Source organism: Myxine glutinosa, chromosome 1 (genome assembly GCF_964187855.1).
Source record: "Myxine glutinosa chromosome 1, kmMyxGlut1.1, whole genome shotgun sequence".
Classification (NCBI taxonomy): domain Eukaryota; kingdom Metazoa; phylum Chordata; class Myxini; order Myxiniformes; family Myxinidae; genus Myxine; species Myxine glutinosa.
This window is the reverse complement of record NC_136261.1, coordinates 205,104,693-205,132,330: the sequence shown is the minus strand read 5'-3', so window position 1 is coordinate 205,132,330 and position 27,638 is coordinate 205,104,693. Positions and strand designations below refer to the sequence as shown.

The following is a 27,638-nucleotide window of genomic DNA, read 5'->3' as shown; positions in this document are numbered from 1 at the left end:
CACTCTAGCTTTGACAGGGAGAGGAGGACACACACTTGTGGTCTTTGTGGAGTAATCTGAGGTTGCCTTTAGTTGGTATTGCCTTCCGGGAAGAGAACGTATTTTTTTTTTTCAAGGCAACTGCCTCACCGCAGGATTCAATATACCATGGTCAGAAGAAAGGGTATATTGAACTTAAGACGAGATAGGATGAATGATGAATCTGCACATAAAAGAGAGCAGGTTTATATGGAAGAATTTCCAGGCCTGAGGGGGGAGATGGGAGGGAACTGGATGAGAGGAAGATGGAAGAGGGCAGGAAGAGGGGAAAGCTGAGAGGGTGGGCAAGGTGAGGACCAAGCAGAAAGGGGGTAGGGGGAATGAGGTGCAGGAGGGATGCTGAAGAGGCGAACATAGAAATGTGGTGGGGTTGGGAGGAAACGGACATATAGGAGATGACGAGGGGGAGGGTACTGATTTGGAGGAATTTGCCACTGTTAATGGATGTGAAGAAGAGTTGATGGTCATGTGCTGATAACCTCCTCCCCCTCTCTCTATTGCCTCCTCCTCTTTCTCTTTAGCCTCTTCTTCTTTTTATTTTTCCGCCTCTTCTTTTTATTTTTCCTCCTCTTTTACCTCTCTCTCCTCTTTCTCTTTTACTTCCTCTTTTTCTCATCTTTATCTTTTACCAACTATTCTTTCTCTTTTGCCCCCTCTTTCCCTTTTGTTTCCTCCGCTTTCTCTTTTGCCTTCTCTCTCTTTTTCCTCCTCCACCTCTTTCCCTTTTGCCTCCTCTCCCTTTTTCCTCCTTCACCTCTTTTCTTTTTGCCTCCTCTTTCTCTTTTTTTTTTTTCTCATACTCCTCCTTCTCTTTTTTCCTCCTCTTTCTCTTTTGCCTCCTCCTCTTTTTCTTTTTCCTCCTCCTCTTTCTCTTTTGCCTACGCCTCTCTTTTTCCTCCTCCTCTTTCTATTTTTTCCTCCTACTCTTTCTTTTTTATATGCACTTCCTATTCCTCTCTTTATTTTTTGCTTCCTTTTTAAAATGTCTACAGTACATATAATCGGTGTAATTTATAACTGAGTATGAGGAATAAGGATAGGGAGAAATGTGGTAGCTTGAGGTTGGTGGGGATGAGTAATGTAACAGGATAGGCAAAGAAAGAGGGAGGGCAGGGGGAGGGTGTTTGTGTAGGTTTTGCGCGTTTGGACTAGCCAGGTGTGCAGTTGGGTGTGACGAGAGTAAAAACACAAGTGAAATACTCCAACCTCATCGAAACAGATCAGCTGCAGTCACAGAAAGACATGAACAGACAGAGTGGAACTAAAAGGTGAGGTTGATCGGATGGCATATTTTATAGGCCTTGATTACATCAGGCGTTACCTCAAGTTTTTACATTTATATTTTTCTTTTTTCCTGTTTGTACATCGGCTTCTGTTTGTTTTCTTTTTCATTTTTTATAGTTTGTAATAAGTGTCTCTATCTGTGCCCCTTTAACCTTCTCCTTTGTCTGGTCTACCTCGTACTTTTCTACATTTCCTTCTATCTTAGATATCCTGCCTTGCCTTGTGTTGTCTTCTTTGTCTCATAGTTGAGTTTTTGTGTGATTCGCCATTTCCATTCATCTCTTTACTTCTCTTTATCGGTCTAGCTGATTGATGACTTTACGTTATTTAGTCAGAGGTAACTATTTGCCAGGCAAGCTCTGTGTCCTTGGAAAGGAAAGTCAAACATACCTGGGTGTGGGAGCCTGGGGCTTTATACAGGCAGAGCTTTGCAGCTGCCACAAGGAGAAGGGTTCATGTAGGTAGAAGGAGATTATAGCATTTGTTGTGTGCTCATCCCAATGGCTGTGCTGAGCCACGTGACTGTTTTATTTGGCCACTGTGTTAACCAACTGCTTCCCTTGAATATTTCAACCAGCTGCGCACTTGTCGATATACCTGTGCCCAGCAGATAAACGAATTAAGTAACTGTGTGCCTGTTCAAGTGTATATTGGCCTGCTTTAATAACAGGCTGGAGTTATGTGAAAACAGTGTTTACTAGCATTGAACCCGTTGCTTCGCTGACGTAGTTGAATAACAACTTGTATATGTTACAGTACAGTAATACAGTTTATAGACGGTCAACATTTGCAATTTTTTTCACTAGTACACCCACTCCCTACAAGAGTGGCAGAAAGGTTCATGTTATTATCCTCTCTGGGATATATAGATAACAGTAGATCTAAGCTCAGGTCTGTTAGCATGTAATACCTCAAGAACGTCGGCATTCCTCCCTTTCAGTATAATGTTAAACAGCATTAGCGACTGTTTAAAAAGGTAATCATACGTGTTCGTGGTTTATAATGGTTTTTTTTTTACTTCTGGTAGGGATGTCCCACGAAACGCCACGATAAGCTATTTATTCACGTTAACATCGCGTTTGTCCAAGGAAGAAAAACCCCTTGGAGAGAGGGGATATTATTAGTATTACTATTGTTTTGTAATAACATTAAAATTATGATATTGCTCAAAAATGTTACTACTTTTGTTTTTAGAAGCGGTCTTGGAAAAACACCACAATTAAGCTGTCTTAACACGGATATAATGCCTTAGCACGAATTTCGCCCAAGGCGGACAACCCCCCTTGGGAAGGGGGAGAGAGAGGGGTGGAATGAAACCACTACAACCTCCGTCGTTTGACCCCGAGTCCTCCTGTCAAGTTTGGTTGAGATCAGATAAGTAACGTCCAAATGTATCGCGGTCAAAAAGACAGACAGACCAAATTGCATATTTTAGTATGACTCCAGAAACATTTTATTTAGTGCTAACAACGCAGTGTTCATTTTAGTAAAACTCGCACTTATGCACCAAAATAACAATATGAATTTGTTTTATGTTTAATTTGTTTTATATGTTTGTTTTGTGTTTTTTTAAAAGTTGCTTTATGTGTTATGCACCAAAACACTTATGCACCAAAATAACAATATTATTAATTTGTTTTATATGTTTGTTTTATGTTTTTTGTTCAAATGCAATTCTCATTTAGTCATGAATAATACACCGCCGTAATGGCTTAGTCTAGCACTTCATGTAATGCCATAATGACATCGCTGACATAACACCTTCTTACTACACTGCCATCTTAGTAAATCTATCATCCAGATGCCTAGCATTCAGCCCGTCACCTACGTACGTCAGATATTGGGTTATGACTGCCATCAGCGAAGCGACGGGACAGGTTGAGTGGTGGACACCGGGATGATGTACATTTCCATAGAGACCTAGCCTAGCGCTAGACCTAACGTCGTAATGACATCCCAGTGAAAATAGCATGACAGACAGAGGGACAGAGAAATCTGACTACTTTAACAAATGGACGACTGATTGTAATGTGTTAATGTGATGAGAGCTGTGGCTGTTTCACATATTTTGTATCATTCATTTGCATAGCAATACATTATTATGGAATTGTGACATAATTTGAAATATCACCTGTTGGCTGGAAGTTTGACAAGTTTTGATGTTTATGAAAGCTTGAACTCCTTACTTGTCTTGAAATTGAATTATATTCCTCACTGATTTTCCATTATATTTCCAACCTATTCTATTTCTGCACTATAGGAACGCCAGCGACTAGAAGCCATTTTGAATTTCTGCGCTGGGTTGCAGGGAGTTGAGGAAATTAAGAAATTTGACGTAACTGAAAGTGTTTGTGGACCTGGAGAGAATTTTGGCTCACTTGTACATGATGACCAGAACACTAACAACGTGAGAAGTGAAGACAAGGAGGGAGGAGAAGGCTTGATCCCTATGGAAAGGGAGATCATGGTCAGTAGTAAACTGGGTTTGCCAGAAAATGAGGAAAAGAAGGATAAAAACTTTCAGGGGACAGAGAGCAAAGAGGTGAGGAGTAAAAGGCTGGAAAATGATCTTGCTGATTCCAGTGTCGGTGAGGCTGATAATGAAAAAATTGAGACTAATGATGCTATTGATGTTGGGAATGCAAATAATGAGGTTTATGAAAATATTAACAAGGAAGAAATCAGAACATTTGACACAATGGTTGCTGAGGGGGCGGTCGTTGAGGTTGCATTTGCTGAGGCCGGAGTCGCTGAGGTCGGGGTCATTGAGGCCGGTGTCACTGAGGCCGGGGTCACTGAGGCCGGGGTCTCTGAGGCCGGGGTCTCTGAGGCCGGGGTCTCTGAGGTCGCAGTCACTGAGGTCGGTGTCGCTGAGGCCGGGGTCGCTGAGGCCAGGGTCGCTGAGGCCGCCTTCGATGAGGTCGCCATCGCTGAGGCCGGGGTCGCTGAGGCCACAGGTGCGCATGGCAAGGAAGAGTTGCACAAGATTGAGGAGTACAGCCTCATAGAAAGTGGCCGTAATGAGGTGAGTATTTTCAAAGTTAAAACAATTTATATATTTTCATTTCACTAAGCTGTTGATTGTGATTGGATGGGTAATTTGACAAAAAGGTAACAACTGCAATGTGTAAAATAGAACCGAGAACATGGAAATCAGAAGGCAGGCATTTTCTAACTGTATCATTACTTTGCAGAGCTTGCTGGAAGGTGCGAGTCAAGGGAGGCGCCCATATATTGAAGAGATGAAAACTGAGAGCGAGGTGCTCGCCGAACATGCTCGAGTTGTGTCACGTCTCCAGAAACTCAGGGAGCGAATTGTTGATGTGCAGCTGCACATGGAAGAGAGTGCACACGAGGTCAGGAGCTATTACCAAAATATCCTGCATTGTGACTACTAGGGCGTGCCCGTACTATATATATATCTAAAATTATATCCCCCCCCCCTCTATTTACATGAAATGGTTTGGTCCATTCGCAAAGCCAAAGCGAACGGCTTGCGAGTACGGTGACAATCCCCCCCCTCTATTTACATGAAATGGTTTGGTCCATTCGCAAAGCCAAAGCGAACGGCTTGCGAGTACGGTAGAACCCCCCCCCTCTATTTACATGAAATGGTTTGGTCCATTCGCAAAGCCAAAGCGAACGGCTTGCGAGTACGGTGACCATACCTTGGGAACCACTTGTCCGATTAATTTCAAACCTTGAAAAGGCACATCCTCGGGTCCCCAGCAATATACCTGGCAAGTTTCAAGTATATCGGACCGGTAGTTGTCGAGAAACAGCGGTCACAGACAAACACACACACACACACACACACACACACACAGACACACAGAGATTAGTGGAATTATAGATAGATATGAGCCTATTTTAACCTACGTTTTAAATTCAGCTAGGGGTTGCTTCACAGTACTGCCCTTTCCTCGGTAACACTATAGTGTCCCTTTGAAGTTACCCCAAGGTCATTAACAGTCAATCACAAAGTAGAACGTTTTTATTTGTGTCAAACCAGGTGAGATATATCTCACAAAATGCCCACTAAATTAGTGACATGATTATTCTTCCAAAACCATCTTAGTTTCTCAAAGATTAGAATCCAAATGCTTTACACTGTGAGTTAAACTAAAGTTAAATTTATAACTTTCGACTTTTTGTCATTCTTCATTTAAAGTGCAGCATAGTTGATAGTGTGTTTGCCCCTTGGCAGTCAACTGTTGACTTTGATTCTTGAAATGACTTAAACTGAGATGCTGGCCACAGCCCACTGTTGCATCCTGCTCATTTATGTAGTTATTAGCCCTTCCGCCACGTAACGAGAGACGAGGTTTTGCATCACTTCTGTGCGTTTGTGTCTGTGTGTCTGTCCGGGCCATAACTTTTTTACTATTTGAGCTTTTATCATCAACTTTTCAGCAAAGTTTTATTATGAGAATATGGAGAAGTCAAATTAAGAATTTTGTCCAAAGGTCAGCATCACCTAAAATCATTATTTTTCATCCAATTGATGAGAAATTTCAATTTACCATTTAGCTTCGTTATCGAATTTTCAACGACACTTTATAATGAGATTATGAAGACAAATTAATAATTTGGTCAAAAGGTCAAAGATCAGCATCATGTTAAATCATCAATGTTCATCAAATTGAACTGAAATTTTAATAATTTGCATATTGGGACACTGAATTGGTTCAACAATCAAAAGCTATAAGCTGTTGTTTTTTAAGATCAAAAGGTCAAAGGCCAAAGATCAAAAGGCTGCAAAAAATCGTCAATTTTCATTTTGTGTTTTTTTAGCTGTTTTTGTTGTGTTTAGCATAAAGAAGAAGAAGATGTCTGAATACAATGCAGACACGGATGGACTTTGCCTTTTCAGATGCTTTCTAGTTATACTTTCTAGAGGGCATTTAAGGCAGTTTGTTTGATGCAATATGGATATTACATATACTAGTGAGATACCCGTGCTAGGCACGGGTGGGAGGCCGGAAGCAAACAGGCAATGCAGATACGGCGAATGCTAAAGCATGAAACCAATAAATTCCACATTCCTGTAGCACCCTCAGTCACACGTCAGACATGGACAGCAAGTTTTTTGAAGGACTTCCATGAAACACGTACCCGTTCGCAAACAAACGGGTACGTTCACGTATAGAAACATCGATCGTGGGTCCGTGGCGAATCTGCATATGGCGATCCGCGAAGTTCACGTTTAGAAGGTAGAAACCATCACGGCATGTCTTCATTTACTTGAACTCGATATCTCTTATTTCATTCCAAACAACATAACTCCAATCACAAATTAATCACAAAATAAACTTTTAACAACATTGTTAATGTTTCCTTCATTGTAAAAACTACCATGTCAACAGTTAAAAGGATTTTGAGCCAATAGGTGTTACGGCCTTGGCAAGATCGATGGAGACAGCGATCTGTTAGCATATACACCGACCAAATAGCTATGTGGAATTCTCTCATGTAGAGATTAAACTCATGTCGTTTTAACTTTGGCTGAGATCATTATTTACTTTTAATGATGTTTATATACGAATCAAAAAGAAGATAATTGGTTTTGGGTCATCCTTTCCGCATATCTCGTGGGATTGTGAGTTGGAGAGACGACCATGATGGCGGGGAGGGGGTTGGCATTCTCTCAAGCAGGGATTCAACCCATGTCCTTATAAAAGGTCTTTGTCCGAGGTCACCGAGTCCGATCGGTGCAGCCGTGCAGCGATCGGTGCAGCCCTTTGTGCGGCACCCGGGAGAATAACATTATGCGGAAGTCCAAACCTGAAAATTCTGGAGGCCAAAGCTGAAATTGGAAAAACAATACACCCTATTTTACTCCAGGAGATCCCAAGATTACCCACCAAAAATATCGTTGCGATCTGTTCAGCCGTTTTTGCGGTACCTTCGAACGGACGGACGGACAGACAGACGGACGGACATTTGGTGAATTATCGTAAGATGATGTTATTTTTCACAAGAATATCCATTTGAGCCAGTACCGTGGCCAAATTACAATTTTGCTTTGTGAAGTACACCAACGGTCGACTCGTTTTGCTTTTATGAAGATCCTTTGTGCTACTCTTGTAACTGCCTTTGGCATTCCTATGAGGCTCCATTGCGAGATGGGATTTCTTTTTCCTCTTCACAATATATTCTTTCAGCAGATCCTTCCTTGGTATATGATCAATATCAGTCCTTTTTCATAGGTATGGGCATGATTTATTTTGCTTCCATTTAGTTTTGTCAATTGAATTATTGTGGTTTGATTGTACCATCTCTCATGTCCTTGTTTTTGGGCTTTCTAACATCCAGCTTTCATTCTGGGCCCACCATGTATTGCCATAAACCCCATTAAGCTGATGCTTGAGTGTGATACCAACAGGGCCATTGCATCTTCCAGCATGCTCACCATCCAAAGAAATGAGTTAATCTTGAAAGATGTTTTCCCTTTAAGGTCGGATATGCTGATGGACACAGCACTCATGTGTGGAGCCATTTGGATCGGTGAATTCATACCTTGATTATAGAAAATATATATAATGTGGATACGGGACCTATTATATTTGCATTATGGAGTTAAAGTACCATATAATATGATGTATACAGTATATGTAACATAAATGTGATGGACACAAACTGCTTCTTGTTTTAGAGGGTTTTTGGGGGTTTTTTGTGCAATTTTCCATGTCAATCTTTTTCATATCGGTCTTTTGTTTTCCTTTTTTGTATTTTGCACATAAGCGTTTTAATCCCTGTGAACTCCAACTTACTGTATATTAACTTTGACACCCTGCTGTCCTCTCCAGGCAGGGCTGGAGCAGGTGCTGCTGAATGCAGAGCGAAAGGCAGAACGTGGTCGGCTATCCAACGACACTGATGTGGCCATGGAAGTACAGCAGCAAATCAATGAACTTGAAACACGCCAGCAGAATCAGAGAGAGCAGGTAGTGAGAGGGAGATCATGGAAGGAGGTGTGATTAAATTTGATATTTACCGCTAATCCAAGGTTTTCTCACTTTGATTCCTCTCCAACATATAATTCCCAATCCAAACTGTGATATTCCTACCCAAGGGCGCCGAGGAACTGCGGAGAGTGAAGGAGCGACTCGGGGAGCTGCGTGATGCAATATCGCAAGAAGAGAAACAGCTTGAGGCCTGTGATGAGAGTTCCAGGCAGCAAATATCAGTGAAACTTGCACAGGTAGGAATACTGTAGTATCCTATTTGTCCTGTAACACCAGGATGACATTTTATAGCTGATTTGAGATTTGATCCCAGACCAGACAGCTCGAAGTCTAGTACAGTGCACATACCTTTCGGCTTTCCTGCCAGCCCTGTGTATATATTTGTTTTCGTATTCTGGTGGTCTGCCCAAAGGCAGGTTCAATACTGCAGAAGCGGTTTATTAGCAAGGCTTATAATGGGTGTTTGCCATGGCCTTCCCAGTGTGACATATAAAATTAAGCAACTACTTTTAAACTATGGATTCAACATTTATACATGTAGGGATTTTCAGTGCATAAATATGGCAAAGGCTGAATTGATGTATTCAGTTATTATTACTTTGATCGAGCCATGAAGTACAAACTGACAAATATTACCGCACATTTATGAAGGAGGACTATATTATATTTTTATGGTCCTATAGCATAAATTTACCATAAGTTTATCCTATAGCATAAAGATTTTGCATGAAGGTCTTCCATTATACAATGCACATCATTGTATTCCTATAGAGATAATGGTATTCATCGAGATGGAGTGGTGTTGATGCTCAAAAAGGAGTCAATAAGTTGTTGATGGAATTGCAGCCAATTAAACAAATAATGATTAAGGCAAAATTATATTCAAAACACAAAATACTGACCATCATCCAGTGTTACATACCAACAAATGAGGCCAATGACAAGGTCAAGGATTGTTTCTATCAGAGATTGGAGAAAACTGTGGTTTTCCACCAGTTTTCCAAAACAAAATACAGTAATCAAGCGAGAGCTTTTGTTTTTTCTTTTTTTTTGTATACATAGTCTAGTCTCATATGAGAGCTAACACATAGAACATGTAATAAAGGGAGCAGGAGAAAAGAGGGGGAGAGAGAGGGAAGTACAACAACAGTGGGGAACAGGGACATCTGTGGAAGGGAATGGGCTGAGGCGGGGTACACAGGATTAACAAGATGGACACAACAGAGGCTTTCAGGAAAGAAAACGGAATTTGAAGGAGGTTGGTTTGGGGTGGATTAGCGGGTGTAGAAAAGATCAATGTTTTGAATGGGGAAGATATGAGATGATGGTGAAGAGCTGTTTTAAAGACCTGGAGGGATGAGTGGGATTGAAGAGAGTATGGGAGTTTGTTCCAGAGTTGGGAAAAAAGAGGAATGAAAGAGTGAAGGTGAGCAGAGAGTCTTGATTTTGGTAGTTTCACCAGAAGATGGTTGCTGACTGACCCAGAGATTCGGTCTTCACTGACCCAGAGATTCCCCACACATAGGATGGTGCACTTCAGCTCGTGTGTGTGTGTGTGTGTGTGTGTGTGTGTGTGTGTGTGTGTGTGTGTGTGTGTGTGTGTGAGAGAGAGAGAGAGACAGAGACAGAGAGAGAGAGAGAAGGAGAAGAAGAAGAAGAAGAAGAAGAAAAAAAAGAAAGAAGGAGAGACACGAGGGAAAGGGCCAGTCCATCGGGAGCAATCGGCACTCCGGCGGTGACTGTGCTGCCCTGCCAAGTCTGGGCAGCAGGGAAGAATGGGGAAAATTTGGCCCCCGACTTGCGTTGGAAGGGTACAACCACCACGAAGAGGCATCCCCGATAGTTGTCGATCGGCTGATTTCTTGCTGCGGGCTTGTTCGGGAGAACTGTCCGGGGCTATACAACAGCAACATCCAAAGAAAGGGGACATAACAGAATGTGGAATTGGAGAGAAGTACTGATTCCAGTGTCGGTGAGGTTGATAATAAAACAATTGAGACTAACGATGCCATTAAAGTTGGAAATGCAAATAATGAGGTGTATGAAACTAATCACAAGGAAGAACTCTGAACAATGGAAGCAATTATTGCTGAGGCCGTGGTCGCTGAGGCTCTTTTTCGATGATAGAGAGTTCCTACAATGGATACAAATGCGGTGTAATTTACAACAATACGTTGCCATCCAGATTTGAAGTTATGACAGGGGTCAGTCAAGGTTGCAATCTGCACTGTCAATAATAAATGGACATACCATGTTACTTTTCTACAAAATCTCCAGAACAATCCACACATTTCTGCCAGTGTGTACGAGCTTGGAAATCCCACTGCGATAAAAGTCTGTTCCAACACTGAAACCAGCTACGTATAGCTATCTGGACTACCTTGTCATTTTCATAGTGCTGGCCTCTCGTGTGATCTTTCAAGGGCCTGAACAGATGGTAGTCTGAGGCAGCCAAGTCCGGACTGTATGGTTGTGGCGGGAATAGAGATTGGGGGTGAGCACATCCCAGACATTCTTTGAGATTTCCTCCAATGTCAGATGTGCAGTGTGAGGTCGAGCGTTGTCATAATGAAAGATGACAGATTTTTTCCATCGAACACTTTTCCTGAAGGGCATGTTTCAGTTTCTTGAGCAACTTAGCGAGCCGCCTTGATGGTTTCCCCTTTGGAAAATAAATGATGCACCCCTTGGCATCCCAGAAGATGGTTTCCATAACTGCCGGTGGAGGTTACTCTTTTGGCCTTCTTTTTTAGAGATGTGGAGTGATGCCATTCCATCCTTTGATGCTTGGTTTCTGGGTCGAAATGGTGGAACCAGCTTTCATTACTAGTCACGATATGGAACAGGAAGTCATCGCCTTCTACGGAATGTTGTTGAAGCAACTGTGAAGACACATCCATGCGTGTGTTTTTGTGTTCCTCCGTAAGCAAACGGAGAACCCAACGGGAATATACTTTCCGATATCCCAAGGTCGCTATCATATCCTGCATAGCATGGTGTCATATGCCAAGCTGTGCTGCAATCTCCCTAACCCTCACTCTTCGGTCTTCACTGATGAGCAATTCAACTTTCTGCTTGTTGTGTTTGGTCGTGGCGCTTCTCGGCCAATCACAGCATGGCTAATCGGTGATGTCCGTACTTCCGTGTTTGAAGTGTTTCACCCACCTTCTGACACTGCTAGCACCCATGCAGGCATCTCCGTACACCTGACTCAATTGGCCATAGATATCTGCAGCTGAGATGTTCTCCTTCACGAGGAATTCAATCACTGCACGTTGGTGAAACGACATGCCGTTGAGCAGCCATTTTGTCATAATGGATTGTGGGAACGCCAGTGGTGTGCATGCACCGAGCCTGTGTTTATGTTGAAGTGGATAGATGGATAGATGTCGCTAATAACTTGTGTTCTATTATATTCGGCAAAAATGTGTGGAATCCACTCATACATAGACTAATACAGTGTGTACATTTACTGTTTGATCTTGCGTTCATATTTTGTGAGCAATGAGCATGACATCACGGTGTAGTGCCAAATAAGGCAGGTAAAAGGACAGACTAATCGAGTGGAAGTGAAAGGACAACATAAGGTTTCCTTGTAAACATCTAAAAATGCATCATTCAACAGCAAATGCAATTTATTCCGTGAATTTTGTATTAAATTCTGCATTTAGTGAGGCTTTTTTCATGATTTGCCAAAATACATACTGTAAGTGGCATAATATGTTTTGAAGCCTGTCATATGACTCAAAGCCAATTGTTAACAAGACGTGACTCCCTCACATAAATTATTGGGGAATTTGTTGAAGTTACATTTGCTGCAAAAAGGTGCTGTGGTCATGCATGGGGGAATAAAAGTTCATGACCATGACAATCAGATGTAGAAATTCTTCAGTTTTTTATTAGCCTTTTGCTTCACCTTAAGTATTTAGAGTTGTTTACATTGTGAGCACTGATCGGGTCCCTCTATGATATGGTCACTATCCTTGACATTTTCATCACATGGCACACACACACCAACAACAGCAGTGGACCGAGGAAGCTTGTGCTTCCTCTTTTCTCATCTTTTATTTCCTCGATGGTCTTGCCCTCATTGTATTAGCTGAAGGAGAGGCTGGAACTAGAATGTGGTTGGTTTGAGGAGTTGGAGTTCAGACAACTGGAGTTGGAGAGTCGTTTGGATGAAGAACGAGAGCGAGGGCTGCATATGCTGCTCCAACGGATCACTCGTTTGCGTCGCTGCATTGCTGCTCGAAAAGTAATACCTCTTCATATGTTTTTCATTAATTTGGTTCTTGTTATTTTGAGCTTTTATATTCCTGCTGGATTATTTAATATTTTTATTTGCATCAGCGTAGATTAAGTTTAGTGTAAAATATAAACAGGCACTGTTTTATCAGTCTGAAAAAGACACGGTCCCAAAACGCACGAGCTTCCTAATGGTTTAGACAAAATGTGAATGTGTCTGTTTGTGTCAGTACCACAACCAATATTTGAAGCAATATTTTACAGAGCTCGTAGTCACCTGAATCCTTTACTTAATTATAGATGGCTTTTTAAAACTATAAACCTGACTAAACAGCAAGTGTTCAACAGCACATAGCTTCGTACTTAGTTGCTGCTGTAAATAGGTCAAGGAAAAATATTGCTTCAGCAATACAGTGGTCTGTGTATAATGTGGTGAATCGAACCTGCATGTTGATATAATACTGATTGCCATGACTCTGTTTTATGGTAACATTTATTTTTATTATCTTCAATCACTTATCACTTTTTGTTTTACACATTACACTGTATTTTTATTTTACACACTAAATAGTGCTTTGAAGTAGGCATTGTGTTCACCACTAATAGATGGCTACAAAAATGAGCTTTATTATACTCGCGGGCACCACCACCATCAGGGCGGGAGTACTCGTGTCGGCCCACCGAACACTGATGTCTTTGTGTCCGGGGAGTCAAAGAAACGTAAAATTGTCAAGGACAGCACCGCGATCAATATAGTAATCACCCGAATGAGTCACGAGGTGAGGAAAGTGTGTGATTAAAAACGCTGAGGTAAAATTACCAATATTGTAATCGCCATTGTGAGTGTTGAGGAAACAAGATGAGGAAAGCATGTGATAACTAGAACGACACTTCGACATCACGACGTCGACCAATATGCCTCCACCCACATTATTACATCATTTTAATACTTGTGCCAAGTTTGCTTTAAATGCATTCAGATGTTCTCAAGTTATCATATTTTTACCTGACATGACTTCTTTACCTTTGACCTCTTGACCCCAAAATTTATCAGTTCATGTTTACATCATTATACATACCTGTACCACGTTTTAATTTAAATCCCTTCAGCTGTTCAAAAGTTATCACATTTTTACCTGAAATAACCTCTGACCTTTCATCTCTTGACCCCAAAATTTAATCAGTTAATCTTTACATCATTATACATATGTGTACCAAGTTTGAATTGGATCACTTCAACCGTTCTCAAGTTATAGACCTATTACAGACTTTGACCTTTGACCTCTTGCCCCAAAATCTAATCAGTTAATCTTTACATCATTATACATATGTGTACCAAGTTTGAATTGGATCACTTCAACCGTTCTCAAGTTATAGACCTATTACAGACTTTGACCTTTGACCTCTTGCCCCAAAATCTAATCAGTTAATCTTTACATCATTATACATATCTGTACCAAGTTTGAATTGGATCACTTCAACCGTTCTCAAGTTATAGACCTATTACAGACTTTGACCTTTGACCTCTTGCCCCAAAATGTAATCAGTTAATCTTTACATCATCTATATATATATAAAACACTGTGTGTGTGTGTGTGTGTGTGTGTGTGTGTGTGTGTGTGTGTGTGTGTGTGTGTGTGTGTGTGTGTGTGTGTGTGTGTGTGTGTGTGTGTGTGTGTGTGTGTGTGTGTGTGTGTGTGTGTGTAATGTTACCGATAGACTCCTAAACGGAGAGGCTCATGTGCTTGATATTTGGCATAGACATGGCCATTGAGCCTGGGAAGAACATGGCCTACCTAAAAATATTTGACGAGATCCATATTTTTACCTCAGCGCATTTCAGCGAGGAATATTATACACGGAATCTGAGCCGGTGGCAGAGCAGCGCGCTGATTTGCTCAGAGCGATCACGTGATGTTCCATCCTTGCCGCCATAATCTCACAGTTACGTGTTCGCACGTATTTCAGAGCGATTGCGTTTTTTCACATTTCAGCGAGGAACATTGCCATTCACACCACATAGGTTTTTTTTTTCTTTCATCTTTAGATCCATATTTTTAGCCATAACGTAGCGTAACGTAGCGTAGCTAATGTAGCGTTAGCATAATGTAGCGTAGCGTAGCGATCCTCGCTCAGGATCTTCGTCAGGTTCGCGAGCGAGTTAGCCAAAACGTAAAAGTGAAAATATATCGAATGACCATTGCCATTCACACCACATAGGTTTTTTTTTCTTTCATCTTTAGATCCATATTTTTTGCCATAACGTAGCGCATTATGGCTTGTCCGAGCTCGAGTTAGCCAATCACCTGGGTGCATGAGGCCACGTTGGCCATGCCCACGACACGACGCAGAGTTGCAATCTTGCGTTTGCGTCGTTTGTTTGATTGCAGAAGTTGCAATCTTCATTACCACGTGTAAACGTAAAAGTGAAAAGAATTGAATTTGTCTACGAGTGAGTGACTGGAAGACTGACTGTGATAAAGGCAATGGCACCGAAGAAAAGAAATTTGTCGCGTTCAACCTCCCAAGCAAGGAAAATCGCTGATCGGAGACTCCATGAAACCGATGAAGATACTTTTCACCATCGACAAGCCAATCAAGAACGTGTCTCTAGATTCAGACAGCAAGAGACAGAAGATGAGAGAACGGCACGTCTAAACGCCAATCAACAACGTCTGGCGAGGGCCAGACAGCGAGAGACAGAAGATGAGACAGAGGCACGTCTAAACGCCAATCAACAAAGTGTAGTGAGGGCCAGACAGCAGGAGACAGAAGAACAGCGCCAAAAACGACTCAACAACCGGCAACCATCAGGCAGACGGCAGCCGGCCATTGCATGGGAGAAGGCTGCATTCAGTTACAATCCGAACACTGACTACTCCTCAAACGTTGATATTGGCTCCATGTCGTTCACCTGTCAGTTTTGACATGCCTTGAAATGGAAGGGAGAAACACCAGGAATGTGTTGCAGGGGAGGCAATGTCCTTTTGCCTTCTCTCTAATCTCCAACGGAACCTTTGAAAGAACTACTTCAATCAACTACGACTCAATCCAGACACTTCCTGAAGGAAATCCGTTATTACAACTCTTCGTTCCAAATGACTTCGTTTGGAGCAGATTGCGTCGTCACTGAGCAAGGATTCATGCCTACATTCAAGGTGCAAGGCCAGGTATACCACCTCATTGGCTCTATCCACCCTCAACCAGGTGAGCAACCGAAATTTTTACAAATCTATTTTATGGGTGACCACCGAGAAGAAGCTGCCCGACGAGGACAGAACTTCCCCAACCTACGCTCTGAACTAATCCTCGCCTTACAAGATATGCTCCACTCAAATAATGCGCTGGTCAACAGCTTCAAGTCGACATTGGAGAGAATGCCTTCACCTGATTACAAGGTCGTAATTTGAGCTGAGAAACGTCCTCACGGAGAGCACGAACGTCGGTTTAACGAGCCCTTCCCCTCCCCTTACCCTTCCCCCCTCCCCTTCCCCCTCCCCTTCCCCCTCCCCTTCCCCCCTCCCCTTCCCCCTCCCCCCTCCCCTTCCCCCTCCCCCCTCCCCTTCCCCCTCCCCTTCCCCCCTCCCCTTCCCTCCTCCCCTTTCTTCCTCTCCCCCTCCCCTCCCCCTCCCCTCCCCTCCCCCTCCCCTCCCCTTCCCCCTCCACTTCCCCCTCCACCCTACCCCCTCCCCTTCCCCTCCCCTCCCCCCTTCCTCTTCCCCCCTCCCACCTCCCCCTCCCCCCTTTCCTCCCCTCCCACAGTTCCCCTCCCCTCCCCCCCCCTCCCCTTCCCCCTCCACTCCCCTTCCCCCCCCCCTCCCCTTCCCCCTCCCCTCCTCAGCCCGGCAATGCCGGGTACTTCTGCTAGTTATACATATGTGTACCAAGTTTGAATTGGATCACTTCAACCGTTCTCAAGTTATAGACCTATAACAGACTTTGACTTTTGACCTCTTCACCCCAAAATCTAATCGGTTCATCTTTACATCATTCTACATAAGTGTACCAAATTTGTAGTATGGCAGATAGGTGCAGGAATTGTGCCTTTGATGATACAAGCATGGCATTTGGCACACAGTCAGAGTATGTCCTTTGAAAGATATTTGGCTGTAGGGCCATCGCAGATTTGTCCTGTGACAACAATGGCGGCCATTTTTCAAAATGGCCTCCATTGCTTGTTATTAGTCCCCTACCGGTGTACACCGGAGGGGACTATAGGTTTGCACTCCGTCCCTCCTTCTGTCAGTCCGTCACGCAAAGAACAGTTTTCCGGACTTTTTTTCTAAACTCGTAATGCTAATGATTTCAAACTTGGTACATGGTTTCCTCATGATAAGTTACAGATCAAGTTCGAACTTCACGACGTTTCAATCATTTTTGACAAAGTTATGGCACTTTGAACTTTGGTAATTTCCCCAACAGTTTTCCGGACGACAGACTGCCGGTAGGGGACATGTATTGCAGCGCAATACTCAGGATGCTTGTTTTACATATACTGTATTTGATACATTAGGCATGCATAAAACTGTACATTTGGTCATACAATCATAGAATTTAGCACACAATTAAAGACATGTCACACCTGTTTAGTCTATGTAGAATGCGCATCAGTATTAACTAAATGTGAACTTTGAGGGCGGTATTTACCTTAAATCATGTTTATTGCCATAAAACAGGTGAAAAACCAAAAAATAGCAACACAATTTAATGAATACTTATCATAAAATAAATGAATAAATGTATATAAATAAATTTTGATTGATGAAAATAAATATAAAAAATAAATAGCGCCCTCAATTTTCACGTAATGTAATAAATTTCAACCATATAAACACATAAAAAGGTGAATATATATATATATATATATATATAAATAAAGAAACTTCAGGGTTATAAATAGCTCAGAATACCAATTTGATATCTGTTAGTTTAGTTTTATCACTTGTCTAAGTATAGAATTGAGAATTAATGGTGTTTTGTTTGACAAAATAATAAATAAATGACACACACCAAACAGGTGTGATGTGACTTTCGGGTCACCACAGGCTTGTCAATGGCTGCCATTACCAAGATGACCACCATGGATTACTGTTTTTACTCAGTATCCAATGTATGGAATGTACCTTTAGCAATACAAGCATGTGGTAATTTGGCGCACAGTTCAGTCCTGTCTGCAGATGTTTTTGTGGTCACAAAGATATGGCAGATTTGTCTGAAAAAATGGCAGCCCTTTAACAAAAATCATGTTCTTGTGTTCTTGTTAGTAGTCAGCACAAAGTCCAAGGCACTTGCAAAAATCGGTGCACTGGAGTGCTGCATTTCGGCATTTGCACTGCCCTCTGCAACCCCTCTTCTTCTTGCAACCACAGCGCAAAAGTTCTCGACAAGCTTGTGTGGCTTGTGGAAGAGATGTCCAGAGTATATCCCAGGTACCTGTGGCATTCCTTTTCTAGCCCCATTCACTTGGAGATGGAAGCTCTGGAGAAGCAATCATCACCTGGCCCCAACAGTGACCAGCCTGATAGGCGGCCCTCTTGATGTGTTGCAAAAGCGCTGCCTGCGTTGGAGGAATACCATCCATTGCTCTACCTTTCTGAGTGAACAGCTCTTTACGGGCCTGGTTGACACACTCCAGAGTGCTGGTACGGTCATATAGCAAGACCACAAATCGTTCCAGAGGCACCAGCCAGTCTTCTACGGACTCTAGGGCCGGGGTAGAAGCTAAGGCACAAAATGCTGGCGTGACTTCATCATATGCATTCCATGCATTCCAGGCAGTCTTTTTCCCTTTGCCTCCAAAACATGACACCGTGTCACACCCAGATGCATCATTGTCAGCATTATGCTCACATGCTTTTCCTAGCGCGTATCCAACATCTTCATTGGAAGCTAAGACCACATCACGGCCTTGTTTGTGAGCTTCCATGTCTGGAAAGTAAGCAAGTATTCTATTCTTCAGTTTGGTGGAATGGACACGCCCACTTACATCAGTTCCAAGTTGTTGCAGTCTTGTGGTGTACAGATTTACTAAGTCACTTAGTTTGAAAACTGGTGCAACAAGATTGTCCATGCGGGCTTCCTCAATATAGGACACGAGTCCTGCAAATGCGATGCCATGGTTAATACTGTCTACATCGGATCCCTCAGATGTTTTAATATCTCGTGCTTTATTGAACAGAGAAACTAGGCATTGGATGTGATACTTTGCCTCTTGTGCAATAAGGTCTCCAGCACTAAGTTTTGCAAGTAAGGGTTTGTTCTGCAGTTTGAGGGCACACTGCCGGACACGGACGTCAAGCTGAAAGGTTGATGCCCTGCGCAAGATATCCCCAGCCCCAGATGCAGGTTCGTCACAGAAAAAACATGTTTCAGTGGAAGGAGGTGCTTCTTGTGTGCTTTGGTGGGTGAACTTTCTGAGAACATCTGCATCGTCTTCAGCGGGGTTTTTTCGCTTCTCTGTCCACTGAAGTTTTGTTTTGTTAAACTTCAGTCTTCAGGAATCATGCCACTTTGCTTTGCAATATCGGAATGTTGCTTCAACACCCTCACCCTCATCTAGCCATGATAGGTTAATTGTTTTTGACAAGCAATAAATCTTGTTAAATGCCACAAGATTTTCAGCGAGCGTCTTATACCCTGCCCCGTGTGTACGCCTTGAGTCGGCTGGACAACAATGGAACCTCTGCTTTGTCTTCTTGGCAGAGAGCACATTTGTTCCACTCTATTTTCTGACATGGTGTACCAGATGTCCCCAGCTCTAGAGTCTAGACTCTAGAGGGTCCATAAGCTTGTATGCCATGGCCATTGTAAGTCAGACCTAGAAATGATAATGCAAAAGGTATTATTAACAACAGACTACCGAGAATGGTAGAGATTAACCATGTCCATGATAAATAATATTAACCAATAATTTTACAGCAACATACTTGCAAAAATTGTGCGCCATTTTTATTGGACACATCTGTGATGACTCTAATAGTCAGAATATTTAACTGTGTACCAAATACCATGCTTGTATGATTCAAACAACAGTTTATACAAATTAATATACCGTATACCATATACCATAATATACCATATAAATGGCGGCCATTTTAAAAACATTGTTGTCACAGGACAAATATATGACAACCCTATAGTTAGGGGTCTTTAATTATGTGCCAAATGTCAAGCTTGAATGACCACAACAACAGTTTATACACAGTAATGTACCAAATATACGTAAAATAACAAGCAATGGAGGCCATTTTGAAAAATGGCCGCCATTGTTGTCACAGGACAAATCTGTGATGGCCCTATAGCCAAATATCTTCCTTGGGGCACACTCTAACTGTGTGCCAACTCTCGTGCTTGTATCATCAAAGGCACAATTCTCCCAAATATTTCATCTATCTGCCGTACTATTGGTCGGAATCCCTTCACTGGTTTACAAGTTATCGCGGTAATAGGATTTTTACTTAACATGACCTCTGACATTTGGCCTTTGACCTCGTGACCCCAAAATCTAATTGGTTTATCTTTACCTCATTAAACATACCTGTACCAGGTTTGACTAAGATCCCTTCAGCCGTTCTCAAGTTATCACGGACGGACGGACGGACGGACGGACGAACAGACGGACAGACAGCCGGACGACAACCTGAAAACATAATGCCTCTGGTGACTTCGTCAACGGAGGCATAAAAACGCTGTGGTATAATCACCAATATTGTAATCACCGATGTGAGAGGTGAGGAAACACGAGGTGTGGAAAGAGTGTGATTTGCCACACCACCAAGATGGACCGTTGATTGCTGAGCAGATAGACATGCTAACAATAGACACAAATAACGATGCTAAGAAAAACCTTAGAATAGATGTATTAAGGTGGCATTCACTGTTGTGTGGAGCAAAGGTGGCTGGTGTGAGCCATCCTACGACATGTCAAATACCATATGTTGTGACATTCAGAAAAACGAATACTATTTTGCCACAACATCTGTACCATGAGTGAATGAGTTTCGCACTTCAATAGTCAGTGACCAGTGTGTAAAGGTGCAGGGGAGTGAAGTGGGGGGGGGGGGGGGGGGGGGAGGGGGTGGAGGGTGGAGGAGTGGGACGGGGGGTAGTGCAGGCCTCCATTACTCTGGCAATTTTCTCTTACGACGTGGGATCCCTCCTTTGTAAAACCCTAACGCTCAATTGCTTTCCCACAACGGAAGCCAATGTAACCGATGCACCCGTCATCATTCATCTTTTTTGAATGAGTCCCTAGGAATTGGCCCGATTGATCTATGGTACTGTGCCAGTTCATTGATGCAAGTCAGTCCCATTCCTCCCTCTAGGTCTTTAAAACTCCCCCACTCCCTTCAATCCCATTCCTCCCTCTAGGTCTTTAAAACAGCTGTTCACCACCATCTCTTATCTTCCCCCATCCAAAATCTTGATCTTTTCTACCCCTGTTAATTCACCCCAGATCCACTTTTTTGAAATACCGACTTCTTTCCTGAAAGTCCTAGCAGTGTCCATGTGTTTTATACCCCTCCCACCCCCCCCCACCCCCTTCCCATGCCCTCCTCCCCAAGCCCTCTCCCTCCCACAGATCTCCTGATGTCCCTGTTCTCTACTGTTGTACTTGTGTGCTTCCTCTCTCTCCCCATCTTGTCTCCCGCTCCCTTTATTATATGTTTTATGTGTCCGTTTATGTTGTTTTTTTTGTCATTAATGTTAGCTCTTACGTTAGGCTCTTACGAGCCTCGATCTTGTATACAAATTTTTTTTTTTAATCCTTCATTTTGATGATGGCGAGCTTATAAGGATAAATCCTTATCGCATTTGAAACATTGCTTCAAGATGGCGAGCACGTGTTTCTTTCTCGTTGCTTCGCTTCGCTGTTTCATACTGTACTTCAACCTCGGTTACCTGGTACTACTTCAACAGGTGAGCTTTGAATGAGTGGGAAGATTTGCATGTACGTTTTAACTGGTTTGAAGGTGCGGTTCGACAACCTTCCATGTGTACGGGGATCTGATTTAACATTGCCTACAGTCACGTGAAAAAGTAAGCACACCCCATGTAAAGTTTTGACTTTTTCAACATATTTCAACATACAGCTATTTGATCTTCATTTCAACAATATTGATAGATAAAGGTGATATAATATAACAAATATCATGAAACATTTACATTTTGTAGTCCATTGTATAATTTGAATAAACATAAATGCAAATTTCCCATGTGGAAAAAGTAAGTACACCCTTGGCTCTAATAGGTGGTATTGCCCCCTTTGGCAGAAACAACCTCAAGTAGGCGTTTCTTATAACTGTCTAACAGTCTCTGACATTGTGCGCTTCCTCTCTCTCCCCATCTTGTCTCCCGCTCCCTTTATTATATGTTTTATGTGTCCGTTGATGTTTTAAAAAAATTTTTGTGTCCGTTTTTTGAAATTTTTGCCCACTCCTCCATGCAGAATTCTTTCAGCTGTGCGATGTTTGAGGGGTTTCTTGCATGCACAGCTCGTTTCAAATCCCCCCACAACATCTCGATGGGATTTAGATCCGGGCTTTAACTTGGCCATTCCAGAACCCGCCATTTCTTTATTTTCAGCCATTCCTTGGTGGATTTACTGGTATGTTTAGGGTCATTGTCATGATGCAAGGTCCACCTTCGGTTGAGCTTCAACTTTCTGACAGATGGCCTCACATTATCCTCAAGCACCCTCTGGTACAATGAAGAATTCATAGTGGATTATATGATGGTGAGCTGCCCAGGCCCTGATGCAGCAAAGCTGCCCCAAACCATAATATTTCCACCACCATGCTTTACAGTTGGTATCAGGTTCTTGTGGTCAAATGCTGTCTTTGGTTTTCGCCAAACATGTCTTGTGGTACTGTGGCCAAATAGCTCTACCTTTGACTCATCTGTCCAGAGCACATTGTTCCAGAAGGGCTGGTCTTTGCCTTGGTGTTCATTGGCAAAATTAGTCTTGCCCTGATGTTCTTTCTGGACAGCAAAGGTTTCCTCTTGGCACACCTCCAATGTAGATCAAATTTGTGCAGCCTCTTTCAAATGGTAGACTCGTGCACTTTGACATCAACAGTGGCAAGCACTACCTGTAGGTCCCGTGATGACATTCTGGGGTTCTTAGAGACTTCTTTCAGCATCTTGCGGTCTGCTCTCGGGCTGAACTTGCTGGGGTAGTGGGGCAGATATGTGAAAAAGATGTTCATTTCCGGCAGAAAGTGTGAAATTTCGCATACAGGGGTATTTTGGGGCGCTGATTTCAAAAATTGGCGGATCCAAGAGATCTAACCAATGGACCGGCCGCCATCTTGAATTCCAATATGGCCGCCAAGACGAAATGTTGAAATTCCCTATCTTGGGTTCTAAATGACCTGTGGCGCTGAAATTTGGTACACAAGGGTATGTTGACATGCTGAGATCAATAATGCAATAATTTGAAATGTCTGACAAACGGTATGGCCGCCATTTTAAATTCCAATATGGCCGCCAAGACAAACATCGATGTTTTCATTGCTTTAATAGCACAGTGTACGGTAATGTCATAATTAATATTAAATCATTTGAGCATTATTATGATAACTGGAAAATTGTTGCATCTCAAATCTACTGATGGGTTTGTAATTTTGTCGAAGGCAGTAGAAATTTGGGAAATTCAGCGCCCCAAAATACCCCTGTATGTGAAATTTAACACTTTCTGCCAGAACTGAACATTCACATGACATTCCAATAATTTATTTTTTTAATGTTTTTTCTCTTTCAGATCCAATATCGAAATCAAAGAAAACATCGTCAACAATTCCAATGCCAACAGACTGGAACATTTGCGCTCTTTGCCAGAAACGTTCTGAAAATGAACCACTAAGAGATGCACGTAAGGGCAGCAATCAGTCGTGTCTAGACGTCTACGAGAATCTTGCTCAAAATCTCAAGGCATTGAATGATTTAGGTGCCTTGCCTTGCGGGATAAACATTTCCCGACTAGATGATGGTTGCGGTATTGCAGAAACCCTAGCTGCGCATGCTGCCAAATGGCACAAAAACTGTTATGTGCAGTGCAGCAGCTCTCGTGTGGCCAGGGCTGAATCAAGGGAAAGAAAGCAAAGTTCAGACCTTAAACTTGGTGAAGAAACTTACTCACCTGTTAAGAAAAGACTCAGAACAAGTTTCAAATCTCCATCCGTTGAACAGAGTACTGCTAGCACATGTTTCTTTTGTGATAGCATTATCAGTAATGAAGAAATAGTCCACAGAGCGGCAACAAAAAATGTAGATTCCAATGTTCGATTGATGGCAACAGAATTGAGGGATACAAAACTCCTGGCTAGATTGTCTGTAGGTGATATGACGGGATCAGATGCTGTTTATCACAAGAAGTGCATGACTGTTCTCCACACTCGATACAGATCATTTGTAAGAAAGAATGAGGAAGCCAGTTCAAGTGAAAATATGCCACCAGAATCAGTAGCTTTGGCCGAATTGATAGCCTATTTGGAAGAAATGAAGTGTACAGATGACAGTTACACTTTCAAGTTAGCCGATCTCACAAAGCTTTATACAGAACGTCTGGCACAACTGGGAGGTGATATCTCAAAGAGGATTAATTCAACTCACCTTAAGGACAAGCTTCTCAGACACCTTCCGCAACTTGAGGCACATAAGAGCAACCATGAAGTGGCACTGTCATTCAAAGAGGACATTGGTGAAGCTTTATTGCATGCTTGTAGACAAAGCTCTGACAACGACGCGGTCATTCTCATGAGAGCTGCCCAGATTGTGCGCAAAGATATTTTGCAAAAGCAATACCAATTCAATGGATCCCTAGTTAACGAATCATATAACAACTCACCACCATCATTGGCAGCGTTGATGGAAATGATTCTTGCTGGTACAAACATACAAAAACAAAACGCAAACAACAAGGAAGGCGTCTCTGTGCAATCCTTAACTCAACTTGTAACATTCAACACTATGAAACGAGGAAGGTTGGAAACTACAGCAGTACGTCACAATTTGAAACGTGAAACATCACTGCCACTTTACCTGGGTCTTCTCATTCATAGCAAAACAAGGAAACGGGATCTCGTTGACGTTCTTTTTCAACATGGTTTGTGTGTTTCCTATGATCGCATACTGGAGGTATCCACAGATGAGGCCAACAGAGTCATAGAAATATACAAACATGACGGCGTTGTGTGTCCAACAAAATTGCGAAGTGGATTATTCACAACAGGCAACCTAGACAACATAGATCACAACCCATCATCAGCATCAGCACAAAGTTCATTTCATGGAACCGCGTTATCACTGACACAACATGTTTCACATGACAAAAGTGGCAGCATTCGAAATCATGAGAATGTCACTGAGAATGAGAACAAACAGCGCTCCAAAACCATAGCCGCCCTTCCTGCATCTTACAGTGATGTGCCTCCTGAAACATTTCCAACTAATAATCCCATTCCAAGAAAACCAAAAGGTCCATCCACTCCAAGTGTGTCCTCCGGAATACAGGACAAAGAAAGTCAGTGGCTTTCGTTTGTACAAAGTCTGCAGGAGAAGGAAGGTCTTGAGAGTGAAGATAATATCTCCTGGTCAGCATACATGGCAAATCTGCAGGTTGAAGTTCCTCGGCCTCCTGCAATTACAGGACTGCTACCTCTGTTCCACGAGAGTGCTCACACATTGGCAATGGTGAAGCATGGAATGAATTTAATCAAGCAGGCGACAGAACTAGTAAACCCCGGACAAGTTCCAGTTCTGACCGTTGATCAACCACTCTATGCAATTGCAAAGAAGATTCAATGGACTTGGCCAGGTATATATGGTGAAGACAAGTTTGTTGTGATGATGGGAGGACTTCATGTAGAGATGGCCTTGTTGAAAGCGATCGGCAGCTTCCTGGAGGGGAGTGGCTGGGCAAGTGTAATGACCAGTGCTGGTGTAACAACAGAGGGAAGAGCAGATAGTCTTCACAAAGGTTCGCAAATATCGAGGTCACAATGGGCACACCAAGTCACAGTAGCGGCGTTGTACGCTCTGCAGCGAAAGGCATACGATGACTACCGGAAAACATGTGAAACTGAAGATTTACAATCATTTGATCTTTGGAGCAAGAAGATGGCTACAAAGTACCCCCAGTTTTGCTACTGGAATAAAGTCCTGCAGTTGGAGTGTCTTCTCTTGGCATTCATAAGATCACAACGGGAAGCCAACTACACGCTCTATGTGAAGACTCTCACGGCGATCATTCCGTGGATGTTTGCCATGGACCATTACCATTACGCCAGATGGTTGACAGTGCATGTAACAGACCTTCAGGAACTTTCAAACGATTCCATGGATATCCATCGTGAATTTGTCAAGGGGAACTTTGTCACTCAGAAGTCATCACACAAGTTCTCTGCTATGGCACACGATCAGATACACGAACAGCAGAACGCTTATGTGAAAGGTGATGGTGGAGTCATTGGAATTACTGAGAATGAAGGGGCTCTTCGCCGGTGGATGGTAGCTGGTGCAGAAATAGCCAGAATCCTGAATGAGTTTGAGGACCAGTTTCAAAGACAGAGGCAAACTGATGTCCGCCACCACGAACAATTGCCTAGTGTCCAGAAATCCTTTGCATCAGATCTCAATAATGCAATCAGTTCCTTTGAAAAACTTGGAAACCCGTTTGCGGAAGACAGTAATGACTTGTATGTGCTTGACACAAAGGTCATCATGCCTGATGAAGTGATAGCCGCAGTGCGATCCATGGAGGACACTGGCAAAACACAATTTGACGGATTTGTGGGGCAGCGAATCAAGGATCCTTCTGACAATTTCTATGATAGCATTTCAAAGAACAATCTGCCACTGTTGAAATCGAAGCCCAAGAAAACACCTGGAAAGTCTGAGGCGAAGATTACACGTATGAAAAGTAATGTGGAGCTCTTCTCGCGAATGTACATTTCTTGCCAAACTAGAGATGGTGATCTTAACACATTTTATGAATATGAGTGTCATGGGTGGCCACCTGCATTGGCTGAAGGTATCAATACAATGCGGCCACCAACCGGCAAGGCTGATCTTTTGCCCTGTTTGGAAGCTTTAGCACAACGTCCTCGTGATGCGCCCAAAGGAGAAGTTCGTATTTTCGATGGGGCTGCCTTAGTCCATCATTTGGAGCCTAAGAAGTGCAACAGTGTGATCAGGACATTTGGTGACTATGCACAGAAACAGGTCCTTCCGTACATTGCCCGAAAGTTAAATGAGGGGACTGTGATGCGTGTTGATGTGGTGTGGGACACCTACAGAACGGACAGTCTCAAAGAAGGCACCAGGCTTGGTCGTGGCACTGGCATACCACTCCATGTGACTGAACAGACATCCGTGCCACGAAACTGGAGCAGCTTCCTTCGTGTAGATTCCAACAAAAAGACATTATTCAGTTTCCTTGCTGATTCCCTGCAAACGATGCCTATTCCAGAGGGAAAAACACTTCTTACAACCTTAGAAGAAGAGGTTAAATCAAAGCCCCCTTCTGATGTTTCTCAAATTCAACCATGTACGCATGAAGAGGCTGATTCACGAATGATGCTACATGCTTGGCATGCATATCAGCAGGGGTACAGAAGTATCGTCATTCATGCAACAGACATGGATGTGGTTGTGTTGGCTATCGCAATGGCAAGCATTATGGACGGTTGTGCAATGTGGTTGGCATTTGGACATGGAAACTATTTCAGGCACATTGCTGCTCACACTATTGCGACTCACATTGGCCCTGAACGCTCATGGGGGCTTCTATTCCTGCATACTGTTTCCGGATGCGATACTGTTTCTGCCATATGTGGGATTGGGAAAAAGACTGTGTGGAGCATGTGGAATTCCATGCCAAACTTGGGGGAGGTCTTCAATCATCTCTCACATGCACCAGCGGAAGTAACAGATGATGACATGGACAACATAGAGAGGTTCTTCGTTGTTCTGTACAGTAGAACTTCCCCTCTGAAGAAAGTGAACGAAGCACGCAAGCAGCTGTTTGCTCAGGGAAATCGGCAATCGGAAAATATTCCACCGACAAAAGAAGCACTGCGTCAACATGTGAAGAGGGCAGTC

At 42.8% G+C, this 27,638-nt stretch overlaps 1 protein-coding gene across 1 annotated transcript in view; it reads left to right on the top strand.

Annotated features, from left to right (window-relative positions):
- Nucleotides 1-27,638, top strand: part of LOC137433112 (uncharacterized) — a 129,552-nt gene that overhangs the window by 46,131 nt on the left and 55,783 nt on the right. Inside the window, exons 4-8 of the mRNA XM_068125570.2 lie at nt 3,584-4,348; nt 4,518-4,679; nt 8,133-8,270; nt 8,399-8,527; nt 12,391-12,546. Coding sequence (XP_067981671.2) covers nt 3,584-4,348; nt 4,518-4,679; nt 8,133-8,270; nt 8,399-8,527; nt 12,391-12,546 — 1,350 coding nt within the window. The remainder of the gene's footprint in view (nt 1-3,583; nt 4,349-4,517; nt 4,680-8,132; nt 8,271-8,398; nt 8,528-12,390; nt 12,547-27,638) is intronic.